The sequence below is a fragment of the Saccopteryx bilineata genome, chromosome 2 (assembly GCF_036850765.1).
Source record: "Saccopteryx bilineata isolate mSacBil1 chromosome 2, mSacBil1_pri_phased_curated, whole genome shotgun sequence".
Taxonomy (NCBI): Eukaryota; Metazoa; Chordata; class Mammalia; order Chiroptera; family Emballonuridae; genus Saccopteryx; species Saccopteryx bilineata.
Window position 1 is genome coordinate 192,576,026 of NC_089491.1, and position 13,388 is coordinate 192,589,413.

A 13,388-nucleotide genomic window follows, 5' to 3' on the forward strand; every position below is an offset into this window, starting at 1 on the left:
TCACACCAAAGTGCCATCATTGGACAAAAAAAAAAAATGTAAATAAAGAAAACCAGTACAAAAAGGAAGAGTAAAGTATGAAATGGGAGGAACTTTTTCCTGTTCTGTTAAAACCAGAAAATGCAGCACCACTCTCGCCCCTGACACACACGTATATCCACTCATCTGTAGAACACATTCCTCATTAAACCTGCAATGCTAATAAGTAAGCAAACCTTGGCTTTTTTCTCTCATGTGCCTTCTGTACTTAACACAGTGAGCAGTTAACTAAAGTCATGCCAGTAATTACAATTAAATGTTATGAACTCAGACTGCCAGTGAACAGTCAGTAAGAAGGAAGGTATAACAGTATACTCTAAATTGTTTTTAAAGCTTTATGCACTTTAAAAATTTTTTTTATTTATTTATTCATTTTAGAGGAAAGACAGAGAGAAAGAAAGAGAGAGAAGGGGGGAGGAGCAGGAAGCTTCAACTCCCATATGTGCCTTGACCGGGCAAGCCCAGGGTTTTGAACCGGCAACCTCAGCATTCCAGGTCGACGTTTTATCCACTGCGCCACCACAGGTCAGGCAAGCTTTATGCACTTTTATCGGTTAACCAACATTCCTCATTACCAGCATTTCTAATTACATTAACATTTTCTTCACTGAACTTGGAAACGAACAACATGTATGCAAAAAGAACCAAGTGCACAAACAGCACACAGAGACTATGTGTTGCTGCTTCTTAAAAGAAGACTTGGCTCTGAGGGCACTTAAAAAAATAGTAAATCAGGCCCTGGCCGGTTGGCTCAGCGGTAGAGCGTCAGCCTAGCGTGCGGAGGACCCGGGTTCGATTCCCAGCCAGGGCACACAGGAGAAGCGCCCATTTGCTTCTCCACCCCTCCGCCGCGCCTTCCTCTGTCTCTCTCTTCCTCTCCCGCAGCCAAGGCTCCATTAGAGCAAAGATGACCCGGGCGCTGGGGATGGCTCTGTGGCCTCTGCCTCAGGCGCTAGAGTGGCTCTGGTCGCAACATGGAGATGCCCAGGATGGGCAGAGCATCGCCCACTGGTGGGCAGAGCATCGCCCCCTGGTGGGTGTGCCAGGTGGATCCCGGTCGGGCACATGCGGGAGTCTGTCTGACTGTCTCTCCCTGTTTCCAGTATCAGAAAAATGCAAAAAAAAAAAAAGTAAATCAATCTCCCCTCAAAAGTTGTGTGGCTGATAATTTTCCTCATGTTTAAAAATATGTATGTAAAGCAGTAAGTGTACATATTCTTGTAAGATGTTTAATGACTACAACGTGTATAACATGAAGAGAAATTAACCTTTACCCCACTCCTCAAACCTAAGCTCCCTCCAAATGAATAGTTAAAGAAGCTGGTGTTCTTTTCTCCTACCACCTTGTAACGTAACACACACTTCTATATACATGGACAGGTAATATTGGTTTGTCAATGGTACTCAAGTCCTCCCTCATCTGTCTTGGCATACTCACCTGTGTTAAAATACTTAACAAGCACTAGAAGAACAAGTACAAAGGCTTTACAGCTGAGTCCAAAATCAACTTTTATTTACAACCAAAATCTTCAGAACTAAGTAACAAAATACCTAACATCCAGCACAATCTTTTCAGAGAAACAAAACCTAGTACCATAAGCTCAAATAAAAATCAGTATTTCCTCCAGGTGGTAAACACACAATACAATATACAGATGATATCCTATGATGTATCATAGGACTGTACACCTGAAACATGTATAATTTTATTAACCAATGTCAAGTAATTACAATGTCACCCCAATAAATTCAAATTTTAAAAGGGGGTCCTTGGGTTATGACAGTTTCAACATACAACATTTTGAGTTTACGATGCTCATTCCCATAAAAACTTTAAAAGAGACGTGTTCGGCCCTGGCCGGTTGGCTCCTCGGTGGAGCATCGGCCTGGCGTGCGGGGGACCGGGGTTCAGTTCCCGGCCGGGCACATAGGAGAAGCGCCCATTTGCTTCTCCACCCCCTCCCTTCCTTTCTGTCTCTCTCTTCCCCTCCCGCAGCTAAGGCTCCATTGGAGCAAAGATGGCCCGGGCGCTGGGGATGGCTCCTTGGCCTCTGCCCCAGGCACTAGAGTGGCTCTGGTCGCGGCAGAGTGATGCCCCGGAGGGGCAGAGCATCGCCCCCTGGTGGGCAGAGCATCCCCCTGGTGGGCGTGCCGGGTGGATCCCGGTTGGGCGCATGTGGGAGTCTGTCTGACTGTCTCTCCCCGTTTTCCAGCTTCAGAAAAATACAAAAAAAAAAAAAAAAAAAAAAAAAAAGAGAGACGTGTTCCCGCTTATGCCGTTTGCGCTGCACTGACAAGACTACATAGGCAAACTACAGTAGTTTGGCTGCGCGCAGAGAATACGTAGCAATGTGACATTATGAGTGAGGGAGCTGGTGTGCCCCAGTACGCTTACCTACGCCATTTTGTACTGTTAAAAGCGCAAGTGTTCCGTTTGTGTTAGGCTAGGGTGTGTTTTGACTTACACGTCACTGTCATAGGAATGGAACTGTGTTGTAACCAAGACCCCCTGTATTTCATTAAGTAGAAAAACAAGCTATAATCATGTGTATGAGTTTTTGAAATATGAGCCCCACAGAGCTTATCCGTAGCATCTATCATTAAAAATAAAGAAAAACAAAGGGAAAGCCGCAGAAGGGTAAGTTCAGTGCGCGAGTCCCAGCAGGCCCGCTCCGTGCACTCACTTGGGCCTCTGTAAGACGTAGGTCAGGAGGAATGTTCGCAGGGACTCGATGCTGCCCTTCTCCAGGAGGATCCACTCTCGGACCACGGCCTCCATGACAGCCGTGGCAGCCTGAAAAAGGACATAGTCCACCTTGCTCGTTTCTGAGGAGAGATGAGACACTTTCTGTAAACAGCAGCTCATCTTCCCTTGAACACGTTGCATTTATTAATTTTAAAACAGAACTTTTTGGACAAGGAATAAGATGATTACCTGTTCTTTTTTTTTTATCCAGGGACCTTGCTCTAGCACCACAAAGAGGTTAGTTCCTCTCAGAAGACACCTCAGGCAGGTGGCAGCTAATCCCCGATCACAATTTTCACAAACTTTCCTCACCTCTCTTCAACTGTTACTTCCAAAGCATGAAGAACTAAAAAATAACACAGCTTTAAAAAAATAAAAAATAAAAATATAAAGCAATCAGAAAATTTTCTAAGAGATTCTCACCCTGTGCAAAACAGAACTTGGTATCTGCAAAATACCATAATAAACTAGTCTTTGAACATTACTATTTGTGATGAGCCACACTGCTAATATCAATTTAAGTAATTAAGCTTTCAGCAGGATGACCCTTCTCCAATAGTAAGTTCAGAAATAAATACAATCATACTTCAGTTATTTTTCTCAAAAGGTAAAAAAAAAAAAAGGAAAGAAAAAAAGAATCACATTTACACAGGGTGAGAAGTTCTTGTGGATTTTCTGATTGCAATATTGATCAAACTGAGTAAAATCCCAAAGCTACACTAAGAAAGATCCAGCCTCAACTAGCAAGTGATCGTATCTGAACTAAAAACTAAATCCGGAGGGGAAAAAAATAGAAAATTAACATAACTAAAAATATTTTATATTAATTTTCTATTTTTCTTTTATTCACCAATACAACTCAAGGCAGTTTCCAAACAACATTATCAAAAGGGAGAAACAGTCAAGATAAAGTGGAAATTTCTGGTGCTCTAAACAGTAACTATCACATTTAATCCACAGAAAGTCCATGGTCAGACTGCAGGTTACCTGCCGAGGTCACTGAGCATGAGCATTGAAAGCCATGAGGAGGTCATTCTAGGTAGAGAATGGTACTTCCAAGAAATTCCAGAAGAGCATGAAGACATAGTCAGGCACAGCGTTTTCTGTCCTATCCAAGTTCAGGTCATTTAAAATCTTACAAGTGATCTTGACACAATTGGCCATAAAAATGTGAGAGGAAAGGTTTATCCCTACATAAATTCCTATTACATTACACAACTCCCTAGAAATTTTGAAAATACCAAAACTAGTAAGAGGAAACGACTTGGACTTTCTATTTTAACGTTTTATTATTCCATGATATCTTAACATGAATTCTAATTGAGATAATCATCAAAACTCACAAAAATTTAGAAATCATAAAATGTAATCAATAAATAAAGCAATAACTTTCAAAAAATGTAAACTTATAATGGAAAGATGTATTTAAAGCTACAGGAGAAAAACAAGTCAGTGTTTTATTCAAAGAGGGTTTGAAACAGAAACCAGCTTTATCTATTATATTTAGGTCACTTAAGGAGAAATACAGTACTGCTTCATAAAGGTGACTCATACAATCTCTTATTATAAATCTCTTTGAAACAAAATGATGGTTCTGCCCACCTTCATATTCTACTATGACAGAAAAAGTTTTAAGAACAAAAAATCTGAAATCCTTAACCATGGATTTTAACATGGAAACAAAACCTTAGGGACTCACAGAATTTTAGAAATAGAACTTCAAAGATCTAGTTCATTCTTGCATTTTACAGTTAAAGGAACTGCAGTATCAAGAGATAAGAAGGAAAGCTAAATGTCAAGTGGCTGACTGGTATGTTCCTTGAGCAACACTGATCCAACCCTAACTGCACAACGCCAACGAAGAACAAACAAGCACCTCTGGTCTTCAAGAGCAATGGAACATGCTCACTCCTAACAATTTGTTTTTGGGGGACAATTACAAAAGGTGAATGACATACAAAGTTTTCATGGTAACTCTTCTTCTGTTTGGTATTAAATAAAGATCTATTACTATATCATAAGAAGCTCTCCAAGAATGGAGGAATCTGGAAAAAAGAAAGCCAAATTCCAAATTTCAAAGAAGGAATTTGGCCCTGGCCGGTTGGCTCAGTGGTAAAGCGTCAGCCTGGCGTGCGGGGGACCCAGGTTCGATTCCCGGCCAGGGCACATAGGAGAAGCACCCATTTGCTTCTCCACCCCCCCTCCTTCCTCTCTGTCTCTCTCTTCCCCTCCCACAGCCAAAGCTCCATTGGAGCAAAGATGGCCCGGGCGCTGGGGATGGCTCCTTGGCCTCTGCCCCAGGCGCTAGAGTGGCTCTGGTCCCGGCAGAGCGACGCCCTGGAGGGGCAGAGCGTCGCCCCTGGTGGACAGAGCGTCGCCCCTGGTGGGCGTGCTGGGTGGATTCTGGTCGGGCGCATGCGGGAGTCTATCTGACTGTCTCTCCCCGTTTCCAGCTTCAGAAAAATACAAAAAAAAAAAAAAAAAAGGAATTTTCCTACCCTACGAAATTATACTTTCTCATGAAAACTGTGTGCCCTACTTTCATATATTGCACTTACCCCTCACAAAATGTGCAAAAGCTCCTTGTAGGTACTCTGGCAACCTGTCAGCAGGACCCAGACTACATGAGGCTTACTCTCTCTGCTACAGAGATGCTCGAAATGGCCAGGTGTTCATCTAGAATTTCTAATGTTTTGGGGATGGCTTTCCACGGACTAGGGTACTACTGTCCAGGTAACCAATCATTTTAGGCCACTTTAGGAGGACAGTTTCATTCCCTACCACAGCAACTTTCTTTCATAGTAATTATGTAAATAAAACTCATTTGTGTCTTGTCAACCATCTGAAACCAACAGAGACATGAAGACAAAAGTTAAAATGAAGTAAATATAAGAAAGGAAATATACACACTATGTTCTGATCAGAAAATACTTTTTTTTAAAAGAGAAAACCATGTCCTAGCCAGATAGCTCAGTTGGGTAGAACACTGTACCAAAGCACAGAGGTTGGTGGTTCAATCCCCAGTCAGGGCACATACAGGAACAGATCTGTATTCCTGTCTCTCTCCCTTCTTTCTATAAAACTTAATAAATAAATAATTTTAAATAAAAATAGAAAAATGCTGTAGTCAAGCCCAGATGTCAATGACAACAATCACCTCTCTCGCCTTCAATCACAAGTGATATAAGACTCAGTCTATTTAATGACAGACTCACATGCACACCAACCCACAATAAGTCTCCCATTTTGTTTTATGTTGCCTACTTCTGAGATAACAAATGAAAGAAATCCATTTCTCCCTGGGAGAAGGACCAAAAAATGCCAGAAAGTTAGCTCCAGGAGCGTGGAACCAGTCCCTCACTGTCTGGGAGTACAGCAGCTCTTTAACAAGAAGAGAACTCACATTTCCTGAACATTTAACTCCTAAGTGCCAAAGACTTCTGAGGTGAAATAGCCTGAAAGTGCTCTCCTGATAAAATGCACAAACATGCAACATGCACATGCACACGTGTGCACACACAGAAAAGAGCAAAAATTAGAACTAGAATGTAACAAAAGGAAAACACAAGGAAATGAGGAGAAATGTAATAAAACTTAAGTGGGAAGGGGAAAGGAAAAATTTTAAGAGGTCAGAAAAGGGAAGCATCAAGGAGAAAGTCTCACATTTATTAGATTACCCAGACATTCTATAAAAATGACACACATCCCTAGACAAGAATGTAAAAATTCTGAATTGTGATTGACTGCCACTTGCATGAGAAGTCTTCTTAGAGGAATTAACCCTTCAGTGCTGGTGGCAACCAAGGACGGACGGAGTTAAAAGAAATTCTGTGAAGTTTAGATGTAACATTAATGTGACACATGGCTTGGCAGTACATTAATGACTGTAATACATGCACTTGGGCTCTTACATAGTTCATGTCTCAAAAACCAAACTGATTTTACAAGCATGACTGAAACTGGCAATAAATAATAAATTCTTTAGAAATTTTTATCAGAAAAACAAGTTTTCCAAAACAAGCTCAAATCATAACAAAGCACCAATGCTTCATAAATACAGACACTTGAAAAAGGAAAGAGTGGTATAAACAAATACACTAATAAAATGCTCGTAACTTGGATCAACTACTTCCCAATCAGTAGAGAAGAATGACTGAGTTACAACAGAAGGTCAGATGAAACGCTGATGGACCCAGTGAGGGCAGTGTTGCTACCATTTTCACATTACCTTAGGTACCTAGTTTAAACAGTGGTTTTCTAATCCATTAATGCTAAACAATTTTCAGGCAGTAAAGATGAAGTAAATCTCCCTTAAATTCTTAAGGTTGATGTTTAGTTTGCTTCTTTTAATTTAATGCTGAGTTAAAGATTCTCCAGACATAAAAAAAATTTTCTTAGTGCCAGAAATAAATTCACCACTCAAAAACACACACACACACAAAAAAAGTCCTCATTTGGGCTTTAAGAGGTGGTTATTAAAGCTGCTCCTCTAATGGTGAGATCTAACTTCTGAGTGGGAGAGCTCATCACCACTGCTACCTCTCTGCAAACAAAACATAGCATTTTTTACACATCATATATTTTAAAAGCCATTTAAAATGAGGTAATGGGTCATGGCATTTACCTGTTTACAAAGTGACTTTTCTTCCACGTTGTTACTACACTTGCAACTCACAACCACATAACATAGCCAAATCCATGAAGGAATGTGACATCACTATTCCTGTCTCACAGGTGAGAACAGCCTGAGGCAGGGTAAGTGACTCCTCAAGGTGATGAGGTGATGACAGGCAGCAGGCACCACTAGGCTGGGACTCACTGTTCCTGCACCAAAGCTCTCCCATCCCAGTCAAACTAACAACTCTCACTTATACCTCGTGTATGAAGAACATGTCTAATATGTAACTTTCACTGCAGGCAATTTCCATCTGGAAACCAGAGCACTGGGGGCTAACAGGTAAGTCAAAGCACAAGAATAAAAGGTCAGTTATTTTAGCTTCAAATACTCAACTAACCAATTCTGTTGTCATGGATAACTTGGCATTTCAGAGGCTTAAATATGGCTGACAAAAAAATGGCTCCAATTAGGAAAAAAAGAGCCAATAATAAAAAAGTTATAAAGTATCTAAAAGGCAGAAGACTATATATACATATATAATATATACATATACATGTATATACCTCTCTGAAAAAATACCACCTTTGGAAAGAAATAATTTCTGTACACGTGTCAAGTATAAGGTACTCATAAAACCTTCCACTAGAGTAAAAATCAATGCTTCACCTTGGCCAGTTGGCTCAGAAGTAGAGAGCATTGGCTCAGCGTAGACATCCCAGGTTCAATTCCCAGTCTGGACATACAAGAGAAGTGCCCATCTGCTTCTCCACCCATACCCCTCTCACTTCTGTCTCTCTCTTTCTTCTACTCCCCTCCTGCAGCCACGGCTCGATTAGAGCTAGTTGGCCCTGGATGCTGAGGATGGCTCCATGGCTTCCACTTCAGGCGCTAAAAAAAAAATGGCTCCAGTTGCAACAGAGCAAGGGCCCCAGATGGGCAGAGCATCATCCCTAGTGGGCCTATTGGGTAGATCCCAGTTAGGGCGCATGAGGCAGTCTGTCTCTGCCTCCCCTCCTCTCACTAAAAATAAATAAATAAATAAAATCAATGCTTATTTTAGGGTACACAGTGATAACCTGCACAGAACTAATACGAAGCAAGCTGAGTACAAACTACATGGCTGGAAAAAAAAACACATTGAAAAAACAATTAAAAGAAAAATCATAGAAAGCTCTAAAAACAATCTCAATTTTAAAACATTGGGATAAGATACAGTACATTTCCTATAATAAATGATATAACACTTGAAAACAACTGAAAAAATATTAGATTTCCCCCTCACTCATAGCCTTCACGTTATGGTCAATAAAACAAATTATTAAATACTGTATCCAAGGGAAGAAAATCCAAAGTTAAAATAAGTTTTCTGTTGGGCTATATGGATATATTTAAAGCCACTTAGTAGAATGATTTTAACTACATACCTGGTTATTTTAAAAGGGATTTAAAATATCTAATGGTCAAGACAGAAGAATTAGCAATGATTATGCAAAAATATTTTTAAGGTGAATACTTACCCAAAATATGCTTGCAAACTGCAAATGGTGACTTTGATTTCCTAAATGATAAGAATATGTGCTCTGCGTGCTGGCGTTGTTCATTGTTGACCATGGAAGGCGGTGCCTTGACAGTTATGAGAAACGAAACAAAAAAATAGAGCACATGTGTTCAATAAGAAAACATGAATAACAGCAATCCTTTCACCCACGATAAGAATATACTTTCATTTGGGGGGAGCAACAGGAGCACAAATTCTTCTTTTATTTCTTTTTAGAAAATACTAATATGAAACTTCATGATAAATATTTAAAATATAGTTTCAGGAAAAAGAAAGAAATTCCTGGCAAGGTCTGGGGCAGAATCCTTTAAAGCTGTCTACATTTTAGAAAGAGAGATATTTATCTAACACGTTTTCATATTTTATTAAACACAGCTAACTTAGTGCCTTTTATTACAAAATATACAACTCCATCTAACTTGACCAAGTTCAAACTATTTCAAAACTCTTCAGCACTGTTGAAACTGAATCCAAGATTATTTCCTTCCCTAGTCTATTCCTGCCTTTGTTTTTGTAAGTGGCTACACTTGCCTTCTGAATGATCAAAACTTTTACATCTTCTCTTCCAAAATAAAAGTAACAAGCTGGCTGTGATAAAGTTGAGACTACAGCAGTAGACAGAGTCTCATTTAAATTTTTCTTTTTTTTACACAGAGCATGCCTTAAGTCAGTTTTATTTTTCTTAACTTAAAAAATATATATATATAATATATATATATATATTATATATATATATAAAAGAAAATGCAATCTTTGGAAAGAGAGCTCTGAAATGTTCTGTAAATCTTTTTCACTTCTTGCAGGTGTCTTGTTACTAACATGGCCAGCCACTAACTAGACCTACCACCTCATAGCAAGAACTCTGGCAGCATTCTGCATAGCCAGTGTATGCTGGTGGGAGTAGGCCTTGAGGGTTCCGATTGCTTTTCAGTTTTCATGTGTGTACCAATCTCATATTTGGCCAGAATCTCGGGATTCTCCCTCAGCCTTGTCATACACTTCATGGTACTAGGAGAACCTCCCTACCACTGTTCTGTCTCCTAGATGGGAAGATCAACTGCCCTTTCTCCAGTGCCCTCTGCTGGAAGAACTATTCTGCATGGCACATCTCAGCTCCTCCTGGAGGGATTTTTGTTCTTCAGAAACCTAGAGTTACGGAGCTCTACTGAAGCCTGTATCCAGGAGAAAGCTTGAGTGACTGACCTAAGGTTTCTCTTCTCCTGCCAACCTCTTCTTATGGCCTTCCTCACCCCACTTCAATTTTACAAGCTTACAGCAGTGTGTATGTTTGTTTTGTTTTCCCACCTAATGGCCAGAAAACCTGGGAAGAATTTCTGAGTCCACCAGTTCATCTGCTTTGAATAACCTGCTGAGAGCTAAAACTGGCACCCATTGCCCCATGCCTTCAGGGCAGACCAGTGGGGCAGAGTATGGTGGGGCAGAGTATGCCACCACCTGAACATCAGGCACTGAGTGAAAAGTGAGTGATGCCATGCAGCCCCATGTTCATTGCAGCATTGTTCACAGTGGCCAGGACATGGAAACAACCAAAAAACCCGTCAATAGATGACTGGATAAAGAAGATGTGGCACATATACACTATGGAATACTACTCAGCCATAAGAAATGATGACATCAGATCATTTATAGCAAAATAGTGGGATCTTGATAACATTATACAAAGTGAAATAAGTAAATCAGAAAAAACCAGGAATTGCATTATTCCATAAGTAGGTGGGACATAAAAGTGAGACTAAGAGACATTGATAAGAGTGTGGTGGTTACGGGGGGTGGGGGGGTGGGAGGGAAAGGGGGAGGGGCACAAAAAAAACTAGATAGAAGGTGACGGAGGACAATCTGACTTTGGGTGATGGGTATGCAACATAATTGAATGACAAGATAACCTGGACATGTTTTCTTTGAATATATGTATCCTGATTTATTGATGTCACCTCATTAAAAATATAAAATTATATAAAAAAATGTGAGTGATGCTCATGTCACTTGGCTAAGGCTTTGAGGGGAGGAGAAGGTGGGAGTTAACTTCTATTTTTTTGGTCATGATCTCTTTCCCCTTCTTTTTTTCTTAATTAAATAAATGGATCAAAATTACATCATTCAAGCCCTGTCTTCAAAATGAAATTTAGTATTATTTAGCAAAAACAATAAAAACCCAGTTTTTCAACCATCAATAAAAAAGATAGAAGTATTATCAGATAATTCTATCTCAAGTTTTCTAAAATCACCATTAAATCGGAAAAAGGAAATAGTAAAGTCTGGGATTTATAGAACTCCTATCTGAATAATAATCAGCCAGAAAAACCAGCCATATCTTAACAAAAGAGCTTCTGAAGTCTTCCCAGGTTTTAAAATTCCACTTTGTTCTAAGAATCCTTCGCAAGATAATACTCTCTGAATTAGACCTACCTAAGCATATGATCCCATTATACTGTTTGGTTGTTGTCTCTGACTCATCTGAAGAGGAGGAGAGGAGCCTACTAATTAAAACATCACAATTCTCAATTGGGGGAGGGAAGGGTAGACAATAGGGAAATAAACCTTTGTTATTGTAACAAGTATCAAGTAGGGATATCATAATTTCAACTATGTATATTCAAAGAATATGAAAGATAAATAACACTTTGCAACCAAGCACATTATATCAATATTCATTATAAACTAGACCAACTATGCAACATTAATCATGCTAATTTCAGTTAAAATAGTAAAAACAAACAAAAAATATACATCCAAGAGAAATAAGTGATTTCGAAGTTGTTGCCTAAAGGAATTCTCATTAGTTAAAGCCAGTTTCCACTATTCTTTTTTTTTTTTTTTTTTTTTTTTTTTTTTGTATTTTTCTGAAGCTGGAAACGGGGAGAGACAGACAGACTCCCGCATGCGCCTGACCGGGATCCACCGGCACGCCCACCAGGGGGCAATGCTCTGCCCATCCGGGGCTTCACTATGTTGCGACCAGAGCCACTCTAGCGCCTGGGGCAGAGGCCAAGGAGCCATCCCCAGCGCTCGGGCCATCTTTGCTCCAATGGAGCCTTGGCTGCAGGAGGGAAAGAGAGAGACAGAGAGGAAGGAGAGGGGGAGGGGTGGAGAAGCAGATGGGTGCTTCTCCTGTGTGCCCTGGCCGGGAATCGAACCGGGGTCCCCCGCACGCCAGGCCGACGCTCTACCACTGAGCCAACCGGCCAGGGCTACTATTCTTTTTTTATTTATTTGTGTTTACATAAATTCTAGGGTCACCCCAAATGCATCCCCCCTCCCCCATATTCCCCCTCAACATTTCCCTTGCCCCCCTTTCCACAGTGCCCGACCCCCTTCTCTACTATTTTTAAGGATATAGTGTCCTCTACAGCTCTCTAGATAAAAATGCAAACATTTCCATTGAAGCGGTGTCAAATTCTTTAATAATTTTTTAAAGGCTTAACATACTGTGACTAATTAACTCTTAATATATGTTTGTCCCAACATTTGCAAATTCTTCATACCCACCATCTTTCCCAATTCAACATGCTGAGTTTGTGTTTTCACAAGATCTTTTATCATAAGTATCTGCTGACTATATCCTGAATACCCAGCACATTACACTACTGCTGGGAACACAAATCAACTATGGGTTACCCAGAGAATTTGAATTATACATTCCTTTTCCTCATCACTCTTGAAAAGCAGCAAGCACTACATAGGTATAATTCTGCAAATTAATATGCTAGTTATGCTACAGACAAAAGTAGTTCCTAAAGCTAATTGTCTTTGTACACCGTGGTATCCACACACTTAAAGTACAGGTCTAAATATAATTCTAATATAACAAAGAATGATACTTCATTTATAAAATATCGGATTCTATAAGCAATAAGTATAATCTAAAACAGGCGTCCCCAAACCACAGCCCGCATGCGGCCCCCTGAGGCCATTTATCCAGCCCCCGCCACACTTCCGGAAGGGGCACCTCTTTCATCGGTGGTCAGTGAGAGGCGCACTGTATGTGGCGGCCCTCCAATGGTCTGAGGGACAGTGAACTGGCCCCCTGTGTAAAAAGTTTGGGGACCCCTGAAAAAGACAGAAAAAATATCACTAACCTTCACAACAACCCTGAGGTAGATATTATTACTATCCCTATTTTACATATGAGGATACTTGTACCAGCCAAAAACACCTATGCTGATAGCCTTTGGGTTGCTGGCTGGAGCACGGGCTCATCCAGCTTAAGCGTGGGATCATAGACATGACCCCATGGTCGCTGACTTGAGCCCAAAGATCGCTGACTTGAGCCCAAAGGTCACTGGCTTGAATCCAAGGTCAACGGCTTGAGCCCAAGGTTGCTGGTTTGAGCAAGGGGTCACTGGCTTGGCTGGAGCCCCCACCCCTGCCACGGTTAAGGCACATATGAGAAAGCAATCAATGAACAA

At 40.6% G+C, this 13,388-nt stretch overlaps 1 protein-coding gene across 1 annotated transcript in view; it reads right to left on the reverse strand.

The window, feature by feature from the left end:
• XPO4 (exportin 4) overlaps positions 1–13,388 on the reverse strand; it is a 126,619-nt gene that overhangs the window by 101,374 nt on the left and 11,857 nt on the right. Inside the window, exons 3-4 of the mRNA XM_066259007.1 lie at positions 8,921–9,026; positions 2,724–2,833 (exon numbers count right to left, since the gene is read on the reverse strand). Of these exons, the coding sequence (XP_066115104.1) occupies positions 2,724–2,833; positions 8,921–9,026 (216 nt within the window). The remainder of the gene's footprint in view (positions 1–2,723; positions 2,834–8,920; positions 9,027–13,388) is intronic.